The sequence below is a fragment of the Nycticebus coucang genome, chromosome 5 (assembly GCF_027406575.1).
Source record: "Nycticebus coucang isolate mNycCou1 chromosome 5, mNycCou1.pri, whole genome shotgun sequence".
Classification (NCBI taxonomy): domain Eukaryota; kingdom Metazoa; phylum Chordata; class Mammalia; order Primates; family Lorisidae; genus Nycticebus; species Nycticebus coucang.
The window spans coordinates 113,548,201-113,574,368 of NC_069784.1; the positions used below are offsets into that span (position 1 = coordinate 113,548,201).

Below are 26,168 nucleotides of genomic sequence, written 5' to 3' on the forward strand. Positions count from 1 at the left end.
TTTTCTATTTTTAGTGGAAATGATGTATGCCTCTTGCTTAGGCTGATCTTGAACTCTTGAGCACAGGCTACCCTCCTGCCTCAACCTCCTAGAGTATTAAAACTATAGGCGTAGCCGGGCGCGGTGGCTCACGCCTGTAATCCCAGCACTGTGGGAGGCTGAGGAGGGAGGATTGCTTGAGCTCAGGAGTTCGAGGCTTGTCTGAGCAAGAGTGAGACCCCGACTCATGGAAAAAAATGGAAAAACCCAGCTGGGCGCCGCAGCGAGCGCCTGTAATCCCAGCGGCTTCGGAGGCTGAGGGAGCAGGATGCCCACAGCCGGAGTCTGAGGTTGCAGTGAGCTACGATGCCATTGCCCTCTGCTCAGGGCATAGGGTAGAACTCTGTCTCGACAAAAAAAAAAAAAAAACTATAGGCGTGAGTCACTATGCCTGGTGGGAAAATCTGAAACTTTCTGAGAACCACCATGAAATGCTCATTGGAGCAAGAGCCAACTTTAGAAAAGAAAAGTGCGATCACTTCTAACCAACTAAAAATAGAATGTCTGACCCCAAAGAGGGCAGAGGAAGGTATCTGGCATTGAAATCTTCCTTAAGTAATCCATCAGGTAGTCACTGGCTCCCAGATAAGACAGTACAGACTGCACTCAAATTGAAGATTTCAAAAATCCAGTCACCATCTTGCAGTGAGAGAGGAACAATTTAACCCTCCCTCATGACAAAGAAAGGTAAGGAGCTTCCTAAAGAATGAGCCCAACCAGGCTTGCAGCTGAGCACATCCTTAGTACAGGTAGTCCCCAGGTTGCAAAGAGACAGGTTCTGCAGATTTATTCTTATGTTGACTATGTATGTACGTTGGGACAGGTACATTTACCTGTTACCTGTAATAGCCTCTATTTGTAAATGCGAGTTGTATGCCAGCTGGATGTTTGTGTCTTGGGGACTTAACTCTAATTGCCTCTGTTCGTAAGTGTGAGTTGTACATAAGTCGGATATATGTAACTCGGAGACTCCTCTACCCAGAAGCTCCCCATGTAAGCAGGGATCAGAGGATGAGGACACATCAGGGGAATGCAAGAGTTCATGGCATGAGACTCCAGGCCTCAGCCCAGTGGGCAAAGGTAGAAACAAACTCACCATTTGATCCAACTGAAAGAGCTGTGGGAAGAAAAGCAAATAGCAATAAATAAGCACATGCTGGGTTTGCTGTTAAACTGAGAAATCACAGAAAGTGAATGCTTGAAATGGGATCAGTGTCCTTCCCAAACATTCAATCTGCCCATCTTCATCCAATATAAACACCAAAAAAAATGCCAGGAACCACTGAATCATTTACTTATTTTTCTTTCTAAAATGAGATACGGAAATTATTGCAAAAAGATTATTTATTTAGATTTTCACATTGCTGTTTTATTTACAGCTGGCAATCTTTTCCTTTCTTTTTTTGGGGGGAGTGATGATTATTCAGAAAAGCAATCTCTACAAGGAAGCAAGTACTTTCTACTGCCTAAAATTAAAAGAACATAAATGTATTATCTAGATGGCTTGGAAGTTCACAGCTGTGTAACAACCCGGTAGCCCTGTAGCAGTAATTGGTGGCTTCAGCTCTAAAAGGCAACATTTTCTCCCCCTTTTCACTTTATTTTTATTTATTTATTTTTTTTGAGACAGAGTCTCATTATGTCGCCCTCGGGAGAGTGCTGTGGTGTCACAGCTCACAGCAGCCTCAAACTCTTGGGCTTAAGCTACTTGCCTCAGCCTCCCAAGTAGCTGGGACTACAGGTGCCTGCCACAGCGCCGGGTTACTTTTTTTGTTGGTGACGTTGTCATTGTTGTTTAGTAGGCCCGAGCCAGGTTCCAACCCACCAGCCCTGGTGTATGTGGCTGGCACTCTAGCCGCTGAGCTACGAGCGCTGAGTCCCCCCTTTCCACTTTAACTTTAGTATTGGCAATGCTAGAATGAGATATATTAACTACTTACAAACTATATGATAGAAAACTATTATTGCAGTATTACTCAAAATAGTTAAGATATGGAGTCAACCTAAGTGTCTATCAAGATGAGTGGATAAAGAAAATGTGCTACATCCATACAACAGAGTATTATTCAGCCATAAAAAAGAATGAAATCTTGTCATTGGCAAAAACATGGATGAAACAGGAGCATGCATAATACATATTAAGCGAAATAAGCCAGGCACAGAAAGGCAAGTATCACATTTTCACTCATGTGGAAGCTAAAAGTAAAACATTGAACTTATGAAGAGAGATAGTGGAAAGATGGTCACCAGAGGCTGGGAAGGGTAGTGGAGGGGGTGGTTAATGGTGCAAAATTACAGTTAGAATGAATGAGATCTAGAGTTTGGTAGCACAATAGGATAACTATAGTTAATAATAATTTACTATTTATTTTTAAATAACTGAAAGATTAGAATTGGAATGTTCCTTCAAAGAGAAATGATAAATGTTTGAGATGATAGAAACTTCAAACTCCCTGCTATGATCATTACACATTGTATACTTATATCAAAATATCACATGCACCCCCATAAACATGTAAAACTATTATTATGCACAATAAAAAATAAAAAGAATTTCTTAAAAAGCTACTATGTATAAGGTCCCAGCATTTGTGTAATTGATGGTTACAGAGCTACCTGGTACCAGAACTGAATGCCGAGGGCACTGTGCTAATGTTTATACCAATTTCCAGCGATATTTGTATATAGATGAGTTTACTTCCGGAAAATGATACCATCTTAAAAGCTTCAGATTTAGTGACTCTGGCCTGTATCCTCTTCACTGCAACCACATACCTGAAAGCTTAGGTTGTATCTTTTTCTTTTTGCTTGAAACTTTCAAGAACTCATCAACAAGCAAGTCATTAGCACCGGCTCTCTTGTCAGGGTCTGGTTCAAAACATTTCAGTATGAATGCTTTGGCCTCTGCAGACATGGACTCTGGGATCTCAGGGTGGACTTTAAACATTCCCACCTAAGATATAAATATAAAAATACAGTGTGTCTTCTGAGTGACCATCCCATTACCTGAGCTCCAGGTCTCAAAACTTGGTCGCCTAGTGCAACAAGCTCCTTTCTCATATACCACAAAATCATGGTTTTTCTCAAAGTGAGATAAGATGCGTTTTCTGTGGGTTAGGGAAGGTCTGCAGAGTGCTTTCACAATTTTACTGGTGGCACACGCGGTGCCATTAGTTCAAGACAGCAGATAGCACTACGAAGTAATAATTGCGTCCTTCAAAGCCTTAGAGCACACTAGGACGCCAGCACTTAAAACGGGTCGTTTTAATTGAGACCACAGAGTTGTTCACAGTAGCTTTGTGCCAGGCACTGGACTGGGGTTTTTCCATCTATGAATCTCCTTGAATTCTTCCAACCCCTCTAGATTAAATATTATCCTCATTACATCAATGACGGAAATGAGGCTCAGGAGAGGTGAGGTTACATGGTTATGAAAAGACAGATCTGGGATTTGAAGCTTTGTTTGGATTAAAGCCTCTCTTTTTTCCTCTAATCCACGAATATTTTCCCTGTCTTAAATCACCTACATTAAAAGAGATATTTAAAGTTGCCTTAGAATTAAACAGTATTTTTGTAACAATCAGAATTTACTTCTTATTGCTGCTATTCCAAAATATTTCTCATTATTTTTACGTATTTAGCACTGAGAAAATTTCTAAGGAAATCTTTTTGTTATATAGCTTATATAAATTTGCTATGTAAGTAATAACACATAAGTATTTTTAGAAATTATATAACCTTTACTATGTGTGAGACACAGTTTTAAGGGCTTTGTATATATTAACTCATAGTCTCCTAAAAAACCTCCCATTACATAGGTAGGTACCACTTTTATAGGTAAGAAAACCAACATTCAAAGTGGTTAAAAAATTTGCCCAAAGTCTCAAATATCTTGACCATGTTGGCACCTGGATACAAACAGTGGCCAAGTTTATGTTATGTCATGTCTCTAACACAGTATCACTTCCTGGGCTGGCCTAACAGTGACAAGGGCAGGTGGCTTAATAGTTACTGTACTTGTGAGCAATACAGCAGCATTTTAGAATAAGTCCTCGATACCAGTGAAAACTTGAAAGACTGGCCAAGAAGAACATCCATCACAGCAAAAGAGGGAGCTCCCTCGGCACCTGTCATCACTCCTTCAGGCTTGGTCACACTACTTGTTTTTATACCAGCAGGGTCCTATCAAATCAACTTCAAGCTTAAAACAAGCCATATACCAGCAGGGTCCTATCAGATCAACTTCAAGCTTAAAACAAGCCGAGCTTTATACATAAGCAGAAAGTATGTATCACAGGCCTATTTGTATACCAGCTGCCTCCTACTTCGAGTGGTGGGGCTGCTTCCCACTCCCAAAAAGAGTTTCGAATAGCCAAATTCACGGGGTAGAAGAGCAGATGCATGAGAATAAGACTGATTTACTTAAAATGGAAATTATGCCCCTTTTAAATGGGCATAATGGAGACTTCAAAGTATATGGTAAAGGAAAATATTGATTTGATTTAATTCCTAACTGGGTAAAAAAAAAAGTTCTTCTACCTCTCTCCATGGAAAATGTTCAGACTGTTTCCCCAAGAGCTTAACTCATTTTCTATATAGTGATGTGTTATTTATTCTGCATTGTTAAAAAGAGGACCAAGGGAGTCACACAGAATCTCACTTTATCAATGAGCAAAACTAAAACTAAAGCAGAGAGAGACCCAGATGTGAGGCACAGACATGATGAGAGAGAACCTTGTTGAACTTCAAAGTCCTCTCGGTTCCTGCTCACTTTAGGCTCCTTTCCTTTTACCTAAGAAGATAAGACATACACACATAGAACATCCAGGAGCTATGAAAAGCCTTCTCCACTTGTTTATAAGATAAATGAAGTGTGACCTTGAACATAGCTGCTTGTGGTTCTCCCAGTTCGTAAAATGGTGGTTTTCCTGTGGCCATCTCAATGATGGTGCAGCCCAAAGACCAGATGTCGGCTGCTTTCCCGTAGCCTCTTGGTCCTTTATCTATTATTTCTGGTGCCATATATTGAAGGGTACCTGGAAATAATTCAAGCACATTTCCACTTTAAGAAAACAGGTATCTAAATGACATCTTCAACTTTTCCACATAAATAATAGACAACTTCACAAACACGATTCCAGTCTATCTCATCTCTTTTGAGTTTCAGTTTTCTCTGCTGTTAATAAAAATGGAAACAGCAGCTTTTATAATGGATTTTACTGGGGACATAAAAATAATTTATCACTACTATCTGGCTGTGAAGAGGTACGTTCTCATTCCCTAGACAGCAGGGTATGATCGAGGCACCATTCCAATGGCACCTCTTAGAAACTTCTAACAATTAGTCTTTTGAGAACAATGGAGAATACACAAACACACATTTTCTGTGTTCAATTCTCCAAATGCACGAAGACTGTTATAAAGCATACTTCTAACCTTCTGCAGGAAAAATATAGCTCATTCATCCATTTCTTTGGTTCTATCTATATGTCTCAATTCCTGGACTGAAAGCTTAGTTTTTCTCTTTTCCTTTCTATTTCTTAATCATGACAGCATGAAGATTCTGAAGCCATTGTGAAGAATAATGCAAGTAAGTTTCTGGTGTATCCTATTCTGTAAATTGAACATACCTGACCCGAGCTGTGGCTGGGGTCCTTGGAATAAACAGGTATAACAGATTGAAGGCAAGTCATGAGCCATCAAGACAGAAAAATCATCAGTATAGAAAAATCACACAGTGAACAAGAAAAAAATAGAAAAGAGCTGATTTAAGGTTTCATGAAATTAGAAAGCTGAAGAGGGTGCTACAACTGAAAGCTCTTAGCCTCTGGTTTTGCTTCTGACCTGGCACACCCCTGGCCATTGAAAATACCCCAGTGGCCCAAACGAGAGGCTGGATTTGGATTCCCAATACCCCTTAGAGTGGTTTCCCAAAGTCTAGCAATAGGTGAGGAGTGTGATCAGGAACGTATTATCACCATGGCTTCTGTTTCTGAGAGAGGAATGATATAATCAGCAAACAGGAACCCATCCAAGATGCCATGTTGAATAACTTCAAATCCTGAAGTGTTTGCCAAAAAAGCTGCTGTAGTATTTTCTGATTCATAACCAAAGTGACAATTTGATAAATACAGATTACACCTTTTGTGAATGGCTCATGCATGATTTACAGGTGAAAACTGTAAAATTCCTCCAAAACTGTTTCTACGAAAACCACTATCACAGGCTGGAAACTGTTGTTCATCACAATAAATAAAGGTACGTCATTTTTGTTGAGTATTGTCATTTTGCAGGTTCATCCTCCAGACCTCATCACTGCATGGCAGTAATTCAAGTTCATATTCACATACAATTGCACATGTCTGTTCTCAGAAAGCCTCTCAACCGGCCAAGGATAGGGCAACCATGCTCCCCAAAGACTCACCTATCCTTAGTACAAAATTGTTACCATTTATCTTCATTTGTAGCTCTCCTCCAAGTGACATTTTTATGATTTAAATAAAATCAAGCACTCTTTTAGAGAATATGTGCTGAAGTCTACCACCCTTCTCCTTTGTCACCTCTGGGTCGAGAACAGAATTAATAAAAGAATTTAAGTTGTACTAATATCTAAGTGGGGAATGATGACTAATTAAAAATATAATAAATTTTAAAAACTGGGTGATTCAAGTAACATCAACAATACAATTATGCAATATTTTACTCATCAGATAATTCAAAGAGGTCTATCTGCCAATTGTGTTTAATTATCCCCCACTGAGCAAGTGCCAAAAACCAAGTTGAGTCATGCATTCATATTTGCTCTTCTTTTTATTCCACAAACACATGACACACGATATGTTATAAAAAGAAATTTATAGAGCTGGATAATGAAGATGCAAGGCCAATCTGAACATCAGCTGAAGGAAAACAAGTGAGAGTATTAACTATAAAATCTATACTTCATGTATCTACATGCCAAAAAATTCTTAAATTATTTTGAAATATTTTAGGATTTCTTTGCCACTGCAACTACCCAAGGAAGTGGCATGAGTGGAAATCTCTATTCCTTAGTCGAGGTTCACTTATCCATTCATTCAACAGATCTATATTGATAGGGCCAGACACTATTCCAGGAATAAAGAGACAGAAATCCCTGGGCTTGTGGAGCTTAGATTTTTGCAATGGAAGGCAGATAATGAGCTATCGGCATGGTAAGTAAATTATATAGTTTGTTAGAAAGTGATGGGTTACGACAGAAAAAAAAAAAAAAAATAGACCAGAGTAAAGGGAATCAGAGTGCCCAGGGAGGCTGCTATGGTAAATAGGGTGTCTATGGTGGGTCTCACTGAGGAGGGGACATCTGAGTTAAGACTTGAAGGTGTTAGCTGTGCAGGTGGCTGGGAGAAGGGAGTGACTGGCAGAAGGAAAAGCATGTGTGATGGCCCTGCGCTAGGACCCTACCTGTGTCCCAGAGGAAAGGCAGGAAGGTCCGTGTTTCTGGTGCAGAGTAGGCAGGGGAGGAGAGCAGGACACGAGGTCTGCAAGGTAAGGGACTCCACATCCACTCAGAGCCTTGTCCACAATTTCTTTACTCTCAGAAACAGCCTTGGGGCTCTGAGAGACAGGACTTGGTTTAGGTTTTAAAAGGATCACTCCGGCTGCTGTGTTGCAAATAGACACGAGGTGGCAAAAGCGACTCAGGAGAACAGCTTGGAAGCAATAAAAGCAATGCAGGTGAATGATGGGGGTGGCAGCAGGGGAGGTGGGGAGAACAGGTCCAATTTCAGGCATATTTTGAAGGCGGAGCCAATAGACTTCCTTGGTGAACTGGGTTGCAGTGTGGGAATAGAAAGGTGCCCCAGGAAGTCTGGAGTGGCCACCAACTAAGACAGAAGAGTGTGGGTGGGACTGGGTTTGGGGGCAAGACAATTAATGTCATTTGGCCTGTGAAGTCTAGTTTGAAATCTCTATTCCTAACAAGCAGTTGCGACTGTGGGCAAGCTATTTAACCTCTTTGAACCTTGATTTTCTCATCATAAACTGGGATAATGACACCCAACAATCAGTGTTGATATATGAATTTCAGTGAAACCAGGCATGGAGAGAAAGATTCAGCCAGGTAGACTGTGAGCACTCCACTAACGGGTCGCTACCACCTTTCCCCTCACTACAATCACCAACAGAGGGAACAGGGCAATATCCTTTCCTCAAAAGCTGGGTAAACACCTGGGACTTGGCCGTGGTGTGGAGGCACCCAGACCTGCACACCCAGGCCTCAGGACGGGCGCTGGGGACAGACTCAAGCATGTTAGTCACACACATCACTTTCACGTGAGGCCAGTGGAAGAAGTACAAGCAAAGGGCCATGTAGGGACTGCTTTTCTACAACTCCTTTGGGGATTTTCCAAAAAATGCTTTCAAGATTTATCAAAACATATTGTATTAACATCCTGTCCCAAAACATGAGCAAAAAGTAGGGATTTTCCTTTTGGAAGTTACTGAGTCTTGGAAGCATCTAAAACGTCTCTTGCCCAGATGAAAAGTATCAGGAAAGAAATGTGAAGACATTCAAAGTTACTAACAGGTGGAAAATTATTTCATTCAAAAAGATGCACTTGAAATGTTGTGTCCTACTTATACTACACTCGGCCTTCTGGCTAAGGTCAAGTGTAGTATATGAAATGCATTTAATTCTGTGCCCTGTAATACCCATTGCCTTGAAGGTGGGACCCAAGCCTGATGTGTCACTGACTGAATATTCTGAGGAGAAATCTTATGACATTTCCCTCCTTCCTTCCCACCTCTCAGGCTACCAGAATAGGTACTACAGGAAGGCGGGGCCAAAGTGAAAGCAAAGCTTGAAGGAGAGATTAAAAGCAAGCTCTATCCTGTACTCACTGCCGGGACTTCTGACAGTTCATTTCCTCATCTGCAAACGGAAGTGCTACCACCTACCCTGCAGAATTCAGAAATGCGATGTCTCAGCCTTTTGTTTTATATGAGACCAAAGATTATTCGTTATCTTTTTTCTCTTTTTTTGCTAAATGTATCTTTCTCTAAATACTCCTAACAGAAGAACTTTACACTTCATGAGAATCAGTATCACCGAGTGATAAGAACTGGGACCAGAGACTAGGTTGAAGTCCCAGATAACTCTGACTGCTGAGCCGTCATTAATCTCCTGAGCCTCAGTTTCCTCTTGGCTGCTGTTACCTTTCGTTTTTTTCTCCTCCCTCCCAGGACTGCACCAGAGGCAGCTCAGTCACCCCATTGCCTAATTCCTCAGGAAAGCTCTTTCCCCACCCCTCTTCTGAGTCGCTGAGTCATTTCCTCTTTCTGAATTGAAATCCTACAGTTATTTATATTGTGGAATAGGGGAATAGACCACAGGGAGTAAACAGAGGAGGAGGGAAAATTCATAGTCCAAGGGGAAGTGATTAGGGTATGAGTAAGAATCACAGAAAGGTTCCGCTAAAGAAATGTTTCAAAAAAAAATAATCTTGCCAAATTGTAGGTCAACCAGGAGAGAAATTATGACCTAAAAAGAACAACAAACACCTACTTGAGAATTAAAAAAAAAAATCTTCAGTGGCATTAAACAAGCGTCTAAGCAAGTCATATAAATACAAGAAGAGAAAAGGGCCATTAAAATTTTGTACAAAATTTTTCAACGAGTGTCAAAAAATACCAACATTAATGTATATGAGAACACTGACTAAATTTCTCTCTCACGCTATGCTCAAACTCAGCAATTATTTTTTTAATTATACAAGATCTGTATCATCACTCTAAAAACATACCAGTAAATGTTTCAGTACATGGGTTTATGCCAGCAAGTCTCTTTGATGTCCCAAAGTCAGAGATCTTGAGAACGCCACTGTAGGTATTAATCAACACATTGTCACCCTAGAGAATAGAGGACTTTAATCACAAATGTTATCTTGCTTCAGATTCTCTGCTGTTGACCTAGTAAGTCCAACAAAATAAGGGGTCCTTAGAGTAAATAAAGACATTCTTTATTCTTCATTAATAGTTTCTCTCAATGGTGAATTCCTGATACCATTTTTTGTTTATATATTATCAGTTATTCGAAATCTGCTCCTAAGGTCACCAGGTCAAACATGATTCCTAATCAATTAAAGCTTGCTGCTGTTTACAGGTATGTAATGATACATGTACGTGAGTTAAATTGCGATATTCTTAACTTTCCAATCACTTTCCTTTTTTTTCTATGTTGCTTGATTCTTTTTGTGGGATATTTAAGGACATCACAGATCAATAGCCTCTTGGGTTGATTTTCGGGTAGTAATATTAATTCACTTTCAATAGCTTTCTGAAATTTATTATTTCTGAATCTTCTCTCTTTAAAGAGGATCTAAAGTTGTTATTCTAGTTATCTTAGAGAATCTGGGCAATAATTTTCATTCAATCCCTAAGTATGTGATACTTAAGAAAAAGGGGGACCTTTTTTCTAACCATTCACCCATTGATTCAGTAAGTATAAGAGTAGCCCTTACAGGTAAGGACACAAAAATTTACCAACTGGTAAACTCCTAAGGAGGAGGAGTTTTTCTTTCTTTTCTTTTCTTTTTTGCTTTCTTTTCTTTTCTTTTCTTTTTTTTTTTTTTTGTGAGACAGGGTCTACATTAGAAACTGGGCTGTGTTACCCAGGCTGTTCTGAAACTCCTAGCCTCAGCCATCCTCCCACCTCAGCCTCCTGAGCAGCTGGGACTCACAGAAGCACATCACCACGCCTGGCTCCCTGTTTAAACTTGATACTGCTGAACCCCCACCCAAGCTCCTCATAAACATCACAACCTTGTTGGCCGAACACAGTTAAGGAGTTCATTCCTTGAACAGAAGAGTTAAGACATGAACATAAATAACAAAGTCAGCATAGCAAGATATATTTCTGCTGTTTCTAAGATTTACTTTTTATTTTTCAAGGACTATTTATTTATTTAGTGACTGAGTCTAGCTCTGTTGCCCAGGCCAGAGTGCCATGGTGTCAGCCCAGCTCACAGCAACCTCAGCCTCCTGAGATCAAGTGATCCTATTGCCTCAGCCTCCCAAGTAGCTGAGACCTCTGGCACCCACCACAACACCCTCCTAGTTTTTCTATGTAGAGACAGGGTCTCACTCTTGCTAAGGGTGGTCTCTCACTCCTGAGCTCAAGGGATCCTCCTGCCTCGGCCTCTCAGAGTGCTGTGATTACAGGTATGAGCCACCACGCGCCGTGCTCTTGTTTCTAAGATTTACTTACTCCCCGTTCTAAATTAATACTTACAATACATCATGACTTTCAAAAACAAAATAATAATCCAGTAAGGAACTTATAAAAATCAGTCCTGGTGGAGCCTACCTTTATGTCCCGGTGAACAATCTGATTGTCATGGAGGTATTTTAGTCCTTCCAGTATTTGCTTTGTATAAAAGCCAATCGTTTGCTCATTGTCTTTTAATGGACCCCATTTGGAACGAAGGAGAGCAGAAAGACTTCCTGTAAAGCAAGGAGAAAGAAGGAATACAATCTTATCCAAATGAACTCCTTAAAGCATATTAATAATGTAACACTAATTTAAGCCAACATTCATTAGCTGTTCACAGCAGCCCTGGAACTGTATTAGATACCAGGCTAACACATGAATATAAAAATATCACTATCTGAAGACATTTGTTATCAAATACTGTCTAAGTAAAAGGCCAATGTCAAATCATCATGACTAATACTAAAATAGTTCTAGTATTTACTGTCTCTATGAAATTAAATAATTCAAATTGACAGCTGTTGGAACTTTAAATTATTTAAGATTTTTGCAGCTACAACCTCTGCTTCTTTGATTATAGATTAAATTTCCTTCTTATTTTTGTCCCATAGATGATTAGAAAAGACCAAATAGTCCCAGAGATAAGACCCCTTGAGACCATTATCTTTTCTTTTTGAGACAGAGTTTCATCGTGTCGCCCTCCCTAGAGTGCTGTGGCATCACAGGTCACGGCAACCTCAAACTCTTGGGCTTAAGTGATTCTCTTGCCTGGGACCATTATCTTTTCTTATAAGATGTTACAGTAGTCTTCCTTAGAATGTAACAAGCAATAACCAATCAAATTGCTGCAGGGTACCAAACTCACACTTTGCTTTTGAATAAACTCCATACTTAATCATGTTTTCTGAATCTCATTAAGGATGACATCCCCTAACAAACTGAAGGTAATGTCATATGTCTAATTTTTCTTTCAGCTTAGACAGAGGAAGGTCTGTACTCTAGTAAAGCTCATTCAATTTTACTCTTCTTCAAGGCCCTAAAAATTCTACTTTTTAACAAAAGAAAAACATCTCTTACCTCCAGGGACCTGTTCCATGAAGATTTTAATGAAACCATTCTCACTGAAGGAGCCCAGATACTGGACAATATTTTTGTGCTTCAAGTGCTTATGTAAGGCTATTTCTTCATGTAAGGGCTGAGAGTATCTAAAAGACATGCAAACATTAATGAGCTAATTATGGAGCCAGACTTTAGTGCATAATTTTTAGCAATACAAATTGAAAATGTCAGCTAAATAAATGCTATATATAAAATGAAAATGACCACCTAAGGCCTTTGTTTCTCATAAGATAAATTCTGTCAGGTTGAACGTGTGGTTAAGAGCTGAGGGAAAATATGTCAGGCACTGTACTAAGCCCTTTGTGCACATTAACTCATTTCTCATAACCAGTACTATGAAAATGCCCATTTTATAGATGAGAAAATTGATTCACAGAGAGTGAAACTGCCATAGGTAAAATTAATAAAGGGCCACAAGGTGAGGGCTGCGGCAGAGGCCTGAACTCTCCAAAGATATAGGCATAGTTTCGTACACACATTTTCATACAACCAGCCATTGTTCCCAAGTTTTCTTTCCTATAATTGCTACTCAAGAATCAGATAGCTGATGGTCATGAAGATTCTTAATTTTCTTAATTACTCCCACAGATAACATCATGCTTCCAAAACCCAAGGTTAACTTTTGTGATTATCTTCAGCCCCTGCATTCAGTGGATTGACTGACCCACTGAGGCCAATGGTCCACAGTACCAAGGAACTGGTTCTACTGGTCTCGCAGGACCCACATCCGAAAGCTGACTCAGCAGAAAAACACAATTTCTATACCCCTATGGCTCTATCCTCAACCTAGCCATTCGGCAGACCCAACTGATTAGCCCTTTGCCCACCAAACTATCTTTAAAAATCCTTCCTCGGCTCAGCACCCATAGCATAGTGGTTATGGTGCATATACCAAGCCTGGCGGGTTCGAACCTGGCATGGGCCAGCTAAACAACAACGACTGCAACAAAAAATAGCCAGGCATTGTGGTGGGCGCCTATAGTTCCAGCTACTTGGGAGGCTGAAGCAAGAGAATCACTTAAGCCCATAAGGTTGCTGTGAGCTGTGACACCACGGCCCTCTACCGAGGGTGACATAGTGAAACTCTGTCTCAAAAATAATAATAATAATAAAATAAAATAAAAATCCTTTCTCCAAAATCCTCGAGGAAATGGAATTAAGAACTTCTCATCTCTTCTCATGCTACTGCAATAATAAACTCTTTCTCTGGTAAAAACTAGTAAGTGACAGAGTTAAGATATAAAACCAGGAGATTATTCAGATCATCCACACAGTTTACTGTCTATATTAACATGACCTCCTGTTTCGGCCTCATCAACATAATTTTATTACCCAGGAGACACAAGCCCAGGAAGACCAAAATTGTAAATAATTTTAATGTTTATTCCAGAATTTCCTAAAAGCACTATTAACCTTTAATAAAAAACATAAAATCATATATATCCCAAGACTCTTTAAACTCCTTCCCTCAAAATCCTCACCTTACCATGTGTACCAATTCTGTTATGATTTCTACTAAATCCTAATCAAGCCTCCACATGGAAAGTGTGAGTTCAAAATCATATACTTGGTATATGCTGCCATATTAAATTATAAAAGTTACTTTGTATTTCTGGAACAGAATAACACTTTGATGGTTACTGGAAGTACTGGAAAGCTTACAGACTTAACAATCCTGATAATAATAATTATTATTATACACTGAAATCAGGATTTTTATATTATTGTATAATAATATTTAATTATTATAGCGTGTTAAAGAAAAAAGTTCAACAAATTGAGTTTTGAAGATCTAATTGGCTTTTCTAAAAATTTCAGAACATGACAGGGATGCAGAAGTTTTGCTTACATGGATTGCTTTTGTACTGCTTAAGACAAAGTTCTAAGTGTGCCCATCACCCAGACAGTGTATATTGAATGATTTACCCATCCTCTCTTCCTCCCGCCCATCTGCTTGATTGCCATGGAGTTTACTTCCATCTGTGCACATCAGTGCTGTTCACTTAGTTCCAATATCATAGTGAGTACATGCGGTGTGTTTTTCTATTAAATGCTAAGGAGAATGGTCTCTGATTCCATCTACATTGTTAGAAAAGGAATTAATCCATCTTTTTATGGCTAAGTAGAACTCCATGATATACATACATCACATTTTATTATCCACTCACAAATTGATGGGCACTTGTGTTGATCCCACATCTTTGCAATCATGAATTGTGCTACAAAAAACATTTGAGTGTAAGTGTCCCAGCAGTGGGATTGCTGGATCAAATGGCTGGTCTGTCTACTTTTATTTTCCACAGCGGGTGTATTAGTTTGCACCACCACAACAGTGTGTGTAAGCATCCTTTCTCTCTGCATTCATACCAGCATCTATTGTTTCAGGACTTTGTTTTGTTTTGTTTTATTGTTTGGGATTAACAAGCTGTAGTATACGTTTGGGGACTTTTGGATAAAAGCCATTCTCACTGGGGTTAGGTGGTATCTCAAGGTGGTTTTGCTTTGCATTTTCTTGATGATTAGCAAGGTTGAGCATTGTTTCCTGTGTTTGTTGGTCATTAGTTTTTCTTCTTTTGAAAAGCTTCTGTTCATGTTTTTTGCCCACTTTTTAATGGGGTTGTTTAATTTTTTCTTGCTGATTTGCTTGAATTCTTCGTAGATTCTGGTTTAAGCCCTTTATTGGATGGATAGCATGTGAACATTTTCTCCCATTTTGTAGGTTGTCTATTCTCTTGATTGGTTTTTGGCAGTGATTTGTGAACCAGGCAGCGTGCGATTTAAACCGCCAGGAGCTCCTCTGGGCTTGGCGGAATGGTTGGTTTTGTAAGGAAGCTTGAGCAGCAACAAGGAAACATAGCACACAAGTGGTTGGTTAACATTGGGTTACTCCCCTCATATGGGGTAAAGCAGAAGGGACTTGCTTATTTTTCCAGCTTTAGGTTGACTGGGGGCCTTTTGAATGGTTGCTGTGAGCTTTTTTTTTTCTTTTCTTTCTTTCTTTTTTTTTGTGTGTGTGGTTTTTGGCCGGGGCTAGGTTTGAACCTGCCACCTCCGGCATATGGGACTGGCGCCCTACTCCTTGAGCTGCCGCCCTTTTTTTTTTTCTTTGTTGTTTTCCTTTTTGGGAAATTGTTCTGTTTGAGAAGTTAGCTATCATCTCACTCCTAATTTCTCAGAAGGTCAGCTCTTACAAGTAAACGGCTTAGGTTTTGGTTTGGTGATGTGACACCTTAGCATGAGTGTCTCCATGTTGGGCTGGCATGTTGGGGCCTCCTGCAAGAGCTCACCAGCCATATGTTCTACTTAACAAGCTACATAGAGTAGGGTGTTAGCAATCGCAAACACAGACTCAAAGCCATTCCCTAACATTTTTCCTTTCTTTTTGCTTTTGTGTAATGGAGGTCACAGGTGTAAAAGGCATTAACTACTAAGCCATAGTAAATGAAAACCCGATGTCTCATACTTGCTTCAGTCCTACGTGCAGGAAATGTACAAATCTTACAATGACAAATCCATATAAGCAGAATAGATTTTTCTTGAAAGCCAACAACAAATATTAGGATTGGTTAGAATTGAATAATACCATTTTCAATAAGCTTTTAAGATAAGTACTAAAGCTAAAGCAATTGGCAGTTTATAAAAGTAAATTCCTTTAAAAAATGTTTTATAATCGGTGTAATATTACTCAGAAATCAGCCTATAACAACAACAACAAAAAAGACTTAGATCTACTGCTCTGTTTTTCCTTAGAATTGCTTTAGGAACTATGAAGAGCAGGCTTTAAAATGAACCCCTTATCAGTGCCTCAATTAGAGAAATCAACATTTTGCTTGGGGTTTTTTTTTTTGTGTGTGTGTGTGTGTGTGTGTGTGGTTTTTGGCCGGGGCTGGGTTTGAACCCGCCACCTCCGGCATATGGTACTGGTGCCCTACTCCTTGAGCCACAGGCACCGCCCAAGAAATCAACATTTTGATACTTGCTTGAAAGAGTTAATACAAGAATTCAAACACACAGTGTTATCAATCAGATGCCTAGGTAAAGACTCCCAACTATGAATACATTTACAAGTTATTTCTTCCCTGGGGGCTAAAAACACTTGCAACACTAGCTCGTAATTGCTCTAGCTTTGCATTAGTGGCAAATACTGTGCCTGTTTAGGAGATCAAGATAATTAAATAACCTCAAACAAGAAACTAACTCAGTTTATTATGAATTAAAGGGCTCCCACCTCCTGATCCTTTAATGAGAATCAACCCATGAACACTTAGATTTAAGATTTTAGAGAAGTAAATATTCCCACTTCATTATTTAAACCAAGGATAGTTCAACATTTGCAATACTAGTCACAATCTAACCTAGCTAAGAATAAGTATTTTTCTCCAATATGGAAAAAATGACAAACTGCCAGCAATTTTCACTAAGTGTAAGTGCCACACATTAAATAAGGAAGGAATCACAAATTGCTCACATCAATCAATTATGCTTATTTATGAGAATTACAAGAGCATCATTATTTTCTCTCAATTAGCTTTAACAATGGAAAGAAGACATGGCATCCAATAATCAGATACTCATACATATACATATATATATTTAGCTTTGAAAAAAATGATTCACCCACAGGTATTTCCAGAACTCTCCCTCTGAGTCAAATCCCCCCTGATAACCATCTAGAGTAGTGGTTCCCAGCCTTGACCCACATTTACATCTTCTGGACGGCTTCTTATCCTGTGTTCAGGACCTTCCCAGAATTTCTGGAGGGGGAACCTGAACGTCAGTATTTTAAAAAGCTCCTCTGTTGACTCTAATGTACAATTGGGGGAGAATAACTGATAGAAATAAACAGTTTAAGGGTGTGCAGACTATCAGAAAAGAAAACCAACCTGACATGAATAACCAGTTGGGGGTAGATTATAAGAGCATACTAAATCCACCACCCCTCTTTCACAACCACTCTGATTCTCTAACAGAGTTGCCTTGGAACATAAAGGAAGCAAAGGAGAAAGACGTGCTGCTATGCTCCTCCTTTGCAGATGGTATTTTAGTGTACCCTGGATCCTGCATCACTCACATCCCTCATCCTACTTTAGCAATTATCCTTTGTAACCGCTATCGTTTTTAATGGAATAGCCACAGCTCTCCAGGGAACACAGATGTATCTTCTCAATAACAATGATAGGCTTCTCTGTACTCTCTTTATTAACAAGAAGACGCCCCACACACCAGCTGTTCCTTGTCATGTACGATCCACATACATCCACCGCACTGTTACAAAACAGGAGCTGAAAACATTTCGTTGGTGTGGGTGTGCTTTGTGAGTGTATAGTGCCATTTGAATAAACTTAAGCTACAAGCTGATTTTAAAAGTGATTTTCTTCCAAGAGCCTACTTACATCCCTTGGAGGAGGAAGGAGATTGGTGGCGAAAAGTTAGTGAATTTATCTACAGCAATTGGATAGTGACGACCTCTTTAAATTTTATATTGTTTCACAGTCTACTTGTGCACAGCCTCCCCCATTACCAACACCTCCCACCAGCATGGTCCGTCTGTTCCAAATGATGAACCTGCATCGGTCATTATCACCATGTGATGTGATTTTAACTTCCGAAAGAACTGTATGGCTTCTCTGAGGAAAAATGGACGAGGAGTGAAGGGAACAGTGAAAGCAGAGAATAGTTAGAAGGTGGTTGCAGAGACCAAGTAGGAGCCGGGTAAGAGGCCTAAAGCCTTAGATTAGAGTTGGAGGGCGCCAGGGTGATGGGCAAGAGCAGATTGAGGACACAGAGGCTGAGAAGACACAAACTGGTGGGGTGGATGTCGTGTGCGAGAGAAAGAGAAGAATCCCAGTGAGTCCTGGGGGTCGGCCTAACAGCTGGATGGACAGGACAGCAGGAACCGACACAGAGAACACTCCAGGGAAAGTACATCTGGGAGTAAAAATCCAGGTTCAGTTGGGTCATGTTAACCCTGAGATGCCTTTTAGACTCAGAAGTGGAGATGTTTGGTAGACAAAGAGCTCAGGGGAGTGTCCTTGTTGACAAAACTCGAGTGTGGGACCCTACCACCATGGTCACAGGGAAGGGACTTGAGGGTGGTCACAACAAGCTCATGATGTAGCCCGGCATTACAGTCTGACCAAATAAGGATAATAATAATAAATTAAGTAATCCAATCCTCTTTCAGACTTTGAATATATGACACATAGAAAATGTACATGGATGATTTAAAACAACTCCACACCATCTTACAGAGACAAGACGTAAGGGAAGCCCAAGTCAGCAGAAACCATGAGGTGGAGAGAAGAGAGAATTATTAGTTGGGAAAACAAACCTTAAGGCAGAGCACCTGGGCAGGGAGACACAGACAATCCTATCCCCAGAGCTTTTCAGATCCCTGAAGAACATTTTTGTTCCTAAAAACTGTTTCCATTTCCCACAATGCCCCCATAATTTGTGGTTCAAACAAATTCTTCAAATATTTCTTCTTTTTTCTTTCTTTACTATGTTTTTTTTTTTTTTTTTTTGGTATTCCCTAAAGCATATGTCATACTTTTTGCAGTTGTGCCGTAGTTCTTGGATATTTTGCTCCATTTTTTTTTTCAGTCTTTTTTTTCTCTTTGCTTTTTCAATTCTGGAAGTTTCTGTTGATCTGTCATCAAACTCAGAGATTCTTTCTTTCACTGTGTCCAGGCTGCTAATGAATCTATCAAAGGCATTTTTCATTTCTATCAGTGTTTTTGATCCCCAGCTTTTCTTTTTGATTCTTTCTTAGAATTTCCATCTCTGAGTTCTTATTACCATCTGTTCTTTCATGGTGTCTACTTTTTCCATGAAAGCCTTCAGCATATTACTCATAGTTGTCTTAAATTCCTGGTCTGCTAACTCCAACATCCCTGCCATATGACACAGTTTCTTACTAAGGTGCTTGCTAAGTGCTTGCACAGGTGCTTGCTAAGTTTCTTTAGATTGTATTTTTTTTTTTGTAGAGACAGAGTCTCACTTTATGGCCCTCGGTAGAGTGCCATGGCCTCACACAGCTCATAGCAACCTCCAACTCCTGGGCTTAAGCGATTCTCCTGCCTCAGCCTCCCGAGTAGCTGGGACTACAGACGCCCGCCACAACGCCCGGCTATATTTTGGTTGCAGTTTGGCCAGGGCTGGGTTTGAACCCACCACCCTCGGTATATGGCGCCTTTCCACGGAGCCACAGGCGCCGCCCTAGATTGTGTTTTTTAACTTTTAGTATGCCTTGTAAGTTTCTATCGAAAGGCAGACATGATGCACTGGGTAAAAGGAGCTGTAGTAATAGGCCTTTACTGACGTGGTGGTAAGGCTGGTGGGGTGGGAGGAGAGTTCTGCAGTCCTGTGAGGAGTTCTCAGTCTTCAGTGAGCCTCTACTCCTGTGCTTCACAAGTTCTTCTTAGTTTTACCTTCTTAGGTGGAGCAGGATGGGTGCAGTGGGATGGAATTTGGTATTTTCCTTCCCCCAGTTTGGTTGGGCTCTGGTAGAAGAGATTCTGAGGGCCTTGCTAAGAACAGAATGCTCTGGCATGTTTCAAAGTGGTTCTTTTTCTTTCCCTCTCTGCCAGAAGCACAAGGGGATTTTTCATTGATATTCAGGATCTAGTAGAGCTCCATGAAGTATAAAATTCACAAAAGGGTGGGGGCCCCCAGTGGCTGGAGCTCCCTAAAGTTTTTGACTCAGATTTGTCCACACTAGCCCACAGCACTTTGTCAGCTACAGTTCAGGGTCTCCTACCCCAGACTGGTTCCTGGAGATTTCTGCTCCTGGGTCTCAGCTTTGGCAAATTTCTTTTCTTTCTGTTTCTTTTGTTGTTGTTGTTGTTGCAGTTTGGCTGGGACTGGGTTCGAACCTGCCACCCTCGGTATATGGGGCCGGTGTACTACCCACTGAGCCACAGGCACCGCCCAGCTTTGGCAAATTTCAACTCTCTGTATTTACCTATCTCTCCAATTCTGGAAGCAGCTGTCTCTCTTGTGACTTCATTTCATCAGAGGCTCCAAGAAGAGCCACTGATTTCTCAGTTTGTTCAGCTCCCTGCTTGTTAAGATGCAATGACATCCTCCAAGCTCCTGACATGCCAAAGGAACTGGAACTTCTGGTTCAAACCATTTCTTTTTTTTTGTTTTTTGAGACAGTCTCACCTAGTCAGCCTGGGGTTGAGTGCCGTGCATAGCTTACAGCAACCTCGAACTGTTGGGCTCCTCTTGTCTCAGCCTCCTGAGTAGATGGGACTACAGGTGCCTATCACAATGCCTGGCTAGCTTTTTCTATTTTTAGGAGACAGACTCTCACTTTGTTCAGGCTGGTCTCAAATTCCTGAGCTCAAGTGAACCAGCTGCCTCAGTCAGCCTTCCAGAGTACTAGGATCACAAGAGTGAATCACCACGCCTGGCCCAAACCATTTCTGATAATGCTTATTCCCTATCTAACCAAATAAACCCATCTTTATCCAACATAACCCAGCACACACAGGCCCATTCTCTTCTCTAGTATTTGAAAGTCCTGTGTCCTTCTTTACTGGAGTATTGCACTTGAACCAGTGAATAGTGCAGCAGCTATATGTCAAAGGGAGCTAATTAACATAATGGAGTTTTCAGAGTTTCATTAATTAGAGTACCACCAAGTATTCTCTAAAATGCTATGAACAACCCAAAGTATTTTGAGGAAAGCCTTTATTAGCCACATTACTGTACCTGCTATCTCTCTCTGGTATTTCCTTAATAGCAATTCTGACTTGGTTGCTCAAGTCCCGACCTGCGTAGACTATCCCATAAGTACCTTTTCCTAAAACCACTCTGTCACCATTTTCATCATATTCGTAGTCATACTATAAAAGGAGAAAAGGGGGAGAGAAGATTGAAACATTAATTGCATTCTACATTTCAAACATCAGTTTTTTTCAAGAGCATTTTTCCTTATTTTACTAGATGGCTTTAACAAGTGAAATAATAGCTAAATTTCTAAAAATCAGTTTAAAGAACCAAAAAATAGATACTCTCAACCGAAAGTAGATACTGTGCTCATGTTTTTACAACTGTTATGATACAGTGAAGACTATGCAGTTAAATCCATAAAAAATACTCTTCCAAAAGCCCCCTTGGATTTTTTTACCCACTCAGTCCCATTTTTCATCAATTCTGAAGATCAGTGAAACAATGTACAATCTATCATCATCTACCAATAATTGGTCACAGACAACTAATCTTTTTTTGGTTTTTTTGAGACACAGTCTCATTCCTTGGCCCTGGGTAGAGTGCCGTGGCATCATCATAGCTCACAGCAACCCCAAACTTTTAGGCACAGGTGATCCTCTTACCTCAACCTCTTATCTTAGGCAATTAATCTTTTGTTATTCAGCTTTTGATACCATTAAAGCATTTCACACTTCCAGGAGAATAAAACTACTGAAAGGATTGGGGTAAGAAGGAAATTTTGAGGTCTTATTAGTTGACAATGATCAAGACAAAGTCATTTTACCATAAGGACATTTGCACTGGAATGTTTATAGCAGCACCATTCACAATTGCAAAGTTGCAGAAACAACTCAGATGCCCTTCAACACATGAATGGATGATAAACCTCTGGCAAATGGGGCGGCGCCTGTGGCTCAAGGTGTAGGGCGCCGGTCCCATATGCCAGAGGTGGTGGGTTCAAACCCAGCCCCGGCCAAAAAAAAAAAAAAAAAATAATAATAATAATGGATAAACTGTGGTATGTGTATACCATGAAATACTATAACAGCCATTAAAATGATGGAGATTTCATGTCTTTTGTAACAACTTGGATGGATTTGGAAAACATTCTCCTAAGCAAAGTATCATAAGAATAGAAAAACAAGCACCACATATATCCAGTACTTAGTTAGAACCAGATTATCAACTACATGCTCACCTGAGAGAAAAACTCAGTTAAATTCAAGTAAGGGGGCGAGGAGGCAGGGTTTGGGTTAATTCTCACCCAACAGGTACATGCACACTTTCTGGGGGAAGGACACAACTACACCTGGGCTTTAACCTTATAAAAGCATACTATGTGACCTGATCACACGCACCCCCATATGAATCTAAGAAAAAGAAAGGATTATTTTTATTTCATCCCCAGTTCCCCCAAATCCAATAAAATTTAAGAAATTCAAAGTAGAGGAAAAATGTGATCTTAGCTGTAAAATGGAAATATCTATAACCTTAAACTCCAAATTGCCAGCCTTGTCACTCAAATAGAGAAAACTGGATCTACGCAAAGAATTTGGTAGAGACTGTCTCAGCTCTGGCTTCATCATCGAGAAAGGCTCACCTTTGTTTTGGACTCGAACTACAAGATGCAGGACCATCTAATAATCCAACCATGTCCCTGTGGAAACCCAGTGTGAAACTACAGACCAGCAGGAGAGAACATAAGATCAAGTTCTTTCTATATTTCACATTTTGTGGAGTATAAACCTGTCAGCTCATAGTAGGATTCGACCTACAGAAGGGTTTCAGTTGTCCATTTAAAAAATTGATTTCTAACCTTTATTAGATAATAAATTTAACATTAATACTGATGAGTATTCACAAAGAAGACAATTATCATGGATTTTAATGCCCGTGAACAACATAGCCTTGAAATATATAAAGCAGAGCTGATAAAAAAATTTTATAAAGAAAAATATAAACCACAGTAGGTTTTAACAGAAACCTTTTAGAAACAAATATATCTAGCAGATAAATTTAAAATAGAGACTCTGATAGTACAATGAACAACCTTGATATAACATAGAAGAAAACCCTGCACCCAGACAGAAATTTCTGTTTTTTTCTTTTTCTTTTTTTTTTTTAAGGAGACAGAGTCTCACTTTGTCACCCTCGGTAGAGTGCCGTGACGTCACAGATCACAGCAACCTCCAACTCCTGGGCTCAGGCAATTCTCTTGCCTCAGTCTTCCGAGTAGCTGGGACTACAGGTGCCCACCACAATGCCTGGCTACTTTTTTGTTGCAGTTTGGCTGGGCCAGGTTTGAACCTGCCACCCTCAGTATATGGGGCCAGTGCCCTACCACTGAGCTACAGGTGCCACCCCAGATATAAATTTCTTTCATGCATATATGACAAGTATAATTGATTGCATATTAGGCCACAAAGAAAATTTCAACAAATTCCAAAGAACTGATATCATAAATACCATGATCTGTGAACACAGGATATTAATAACAAGATAGCTAAAAAGTGTATTTACTTAAAAATTATCAATGGATTACAAAAAAATTTGTAAAACATTGTATATATCAAATACCACAGACATAGAGACGAAAAACTTCAGTCTTAAAAAAAATCCATTGGAAAATTTTAAAAATGTAAATGAATAAGTTTAATGTTCAAATCAGAGAACTATAAAAAACACATTATAACTCTCTGAAGATGGCAGAAGGCAGGCTCTGGTTTGGGCAATATGATGGGACTAGGTACCTGAAAACTTTCCTGCTAACAATACTTAGATACAATAAAATAGACATATTTTTAAATGTTTAGCTGAGCTTATAAAAAGAAGACTGCCAGGAACTAGAAATGAAAAGGAAAGGAACACCAAACAGCAATCAGAAGGACGGATGCTCCTGCAGCTCAAAGGGAGATGAAGGCAGGGTTTTCAAGTCCATGAAATCTAGGGCAAGAGTCTGCACATGTTCTTCGGAAAGGGCCAGAGAGTGAATATTTTCAGTTTTGCAGGCCACGTGGTCTTTGTAGCAAGTACTCAATTTTGCTACTGTGATGTGAAAACAGCCAGTCAATATAGAAACAAATGGATGTGGTTGTGTTCCAGTAAAACTTCATTTACCATGATAAGTGGTGAACTGGATTTGGCCCTTGGGCCATTGTTTACTGACCTCTTGTCTTAGGGTTTGGGTCTTACAGCCGGTAAAAGGTTAGGAAATGTGACTTACTGTCTACAAGGGGGGAAGAGCTGGAACACACAAAATCAGGGCCTTGTCAAGGACTATAACTTGGTGAAAGGGTAGATTAGAAAAGTCAGCCCCTACACTGGGAAACAAAAAGAAAGCTAGTCTGTTTTAGATTGAGCTCTGAATGTACAAAAACAAGTCTTCCCTGAATATGTTTAACCATAGCTGATCCTCATGTTGTTTAGAGTTCAAATTTATACTTATTCAAGTAACTGCTCCTGAGCCTTGGACATCACTGGAGCACCTGGCAGAAACAAAGCAAAACATTTTAAAGAGAGACCTCCTCCCTACTGCCTATGTAGGATTCTCACTGACAATGTGTTATTGAAATTGAGCTCATGATCCACAATATTTAAAATATATATGGAAACAATTTAACAGCAGTAAAAGATATGACAAACATCAATCCTCAAAACTTCCTAAAATAGAAACTGTAAAATAAGTTTACTCTAAAAAAAGAAGGGATTGTTTTTATTTCATTCCCAGTTCCCCCCAATCCAATAAAATCTAAGAAATTAAAAGTAGAAGAAAAATGTGATCTTAGAAAGATAGAAAATAACAGATTTTAATAATAGAAAGATAGAAAATAACAAATTTGTTAAATGAGAAAAGGATAAGACATTCTAAGAAAGACCTGCTGGGTACGGTGGTTCATGCCTCTACTCCCAACACCATGAGAGGCTGAGGCAGGAGGATTGCTTGAGGCCAGGAGTTTCAGACCAGTCTGGGAAATGCAGCGAGACCTTGTATCTACACAAAAAATTTTAAAAATTAGCCAGGTATGGTGGCCATGCCCATAGGTCTAGCCATTCAGGAAGCTGAAGTGAGAGGATTACTTGGGTTAGGAGTTTAAGGTTATAGTGAGCTGATTGTGTCACTATACTCAAACCTGTACAACAGAATGAGACCTTGTCTCTAAAAAAAAAAAAAGAAAAATTAAAAAAATATTAAGAAGTAAAAAAAGATAGACCAGGCAGCACAGTGGCTCATGCCTGTGACTCCAGAACATTGGGAGGCCAAGGTAGGAAGACTTCTTAAGGACAAGAATTTCACATTAGCCTGGGCAACATAGCAAGATACCCTATCTTTACAAAAAATAAAAAAATCATCCAGGCATGGTGGAGTCCACCCGTAGTCCCATCTACCTTGGAGGCTGAGGCAGGAGGATCGCTTGAGCCCAGGAGTGTAAGGTTGCAGTGAGCTATGATCTCGCAAGGGCACTATAGCCTGGGTGAAGAGTGAGAACCTGTCTCAAAAAAAAATTTTTTTTTAATTTAATTTAAAATTTTTTAAAATTAATTATATAGGCGGAGCAAGATGCCGGCCGAGTAACAGCTTCCTTGAATCTGGGCACCGTGAATCTGGGGAGATAGGACTCCAGGCATCTCTGGCGGGTGGGATCTGCCTATCATCACCCCTGTGAGGATACAGGGAGTCAGCGAGAGACTTCTGGACCCCAAGAGGAGGACTAAAACAGTGGAAAAACGGCAACTGGTGGCATGTGTTCAATCTGTCTAAACCCGCCCGCAACTGTAAGTTCAGTAGCAGCGAGACTGCAAACCAGAAAGGCCTTACCTGTGAACTGTTTTGGTGTCTTTGGACTTGGCACTCAGTTGAACTGCCTTGGGGAGAGCCTGAGCGGGAGTGAGGAGAACTGTGGCCGTTGTTTAGGGCCCAGTCTGAGCCGCTGAGCCAGACGGAGCTAATAGTGTTTGGCTGTGGGTCACAGGGAGTCATTGTGAGCGATCTGCCCCGGCAAGCTCCGCCCTCAGGGTCGCAGAGCTACAATCAGGTGGGAGCTGG

At 40.1% G+C, this 26,168-nt stretch overlaps 1 protein-coding gene across 2 annotated transcripts in view; it reads right to left on the bottom strand.

Annotated features, from left to right (window-relative positions):
• MAP3K5 (mitogen-activated protein kinase kinase kinase 5) overlaps positions 1-26,168 on the bottom strand; it is a 226,991-nt gene that overhangs the window by 27,591 nt on the left and 173,232 nt on the right. For both annotated transcript variants that reach the window (XM_053590832.1, XM_053590833.1), the window contains 7 exons: positions 21,125-21,258; positions 12,365-12,492; positions 11,384-11,520; positions 9,822-9,927; positions 4,918-5,075; positions 2,815-2,992; positions 1,136-1,156 (listed from right to left, as the gene is read on the bottom strand). In XM_053590832.1, the coding sequence (XP_053446807.1) occupies positions 1,136-1,156; positions 2,815-2,992; positions 4,918-5,075; positions 9,822-9,927; positions 11,384-11,520; positions 12,365-12,492; positions 21,125-21,258 (862 nt within the window). The remainder of the gene's footprint in view (positions 1-1,135; positions 1,157-2,814; positions 2,993-4,917; positions 5,076-9,821; positions 9,928-11,383; positions 11,521-12,364; positions 12,493-21,124; positions 21,259-26,168) is intronic.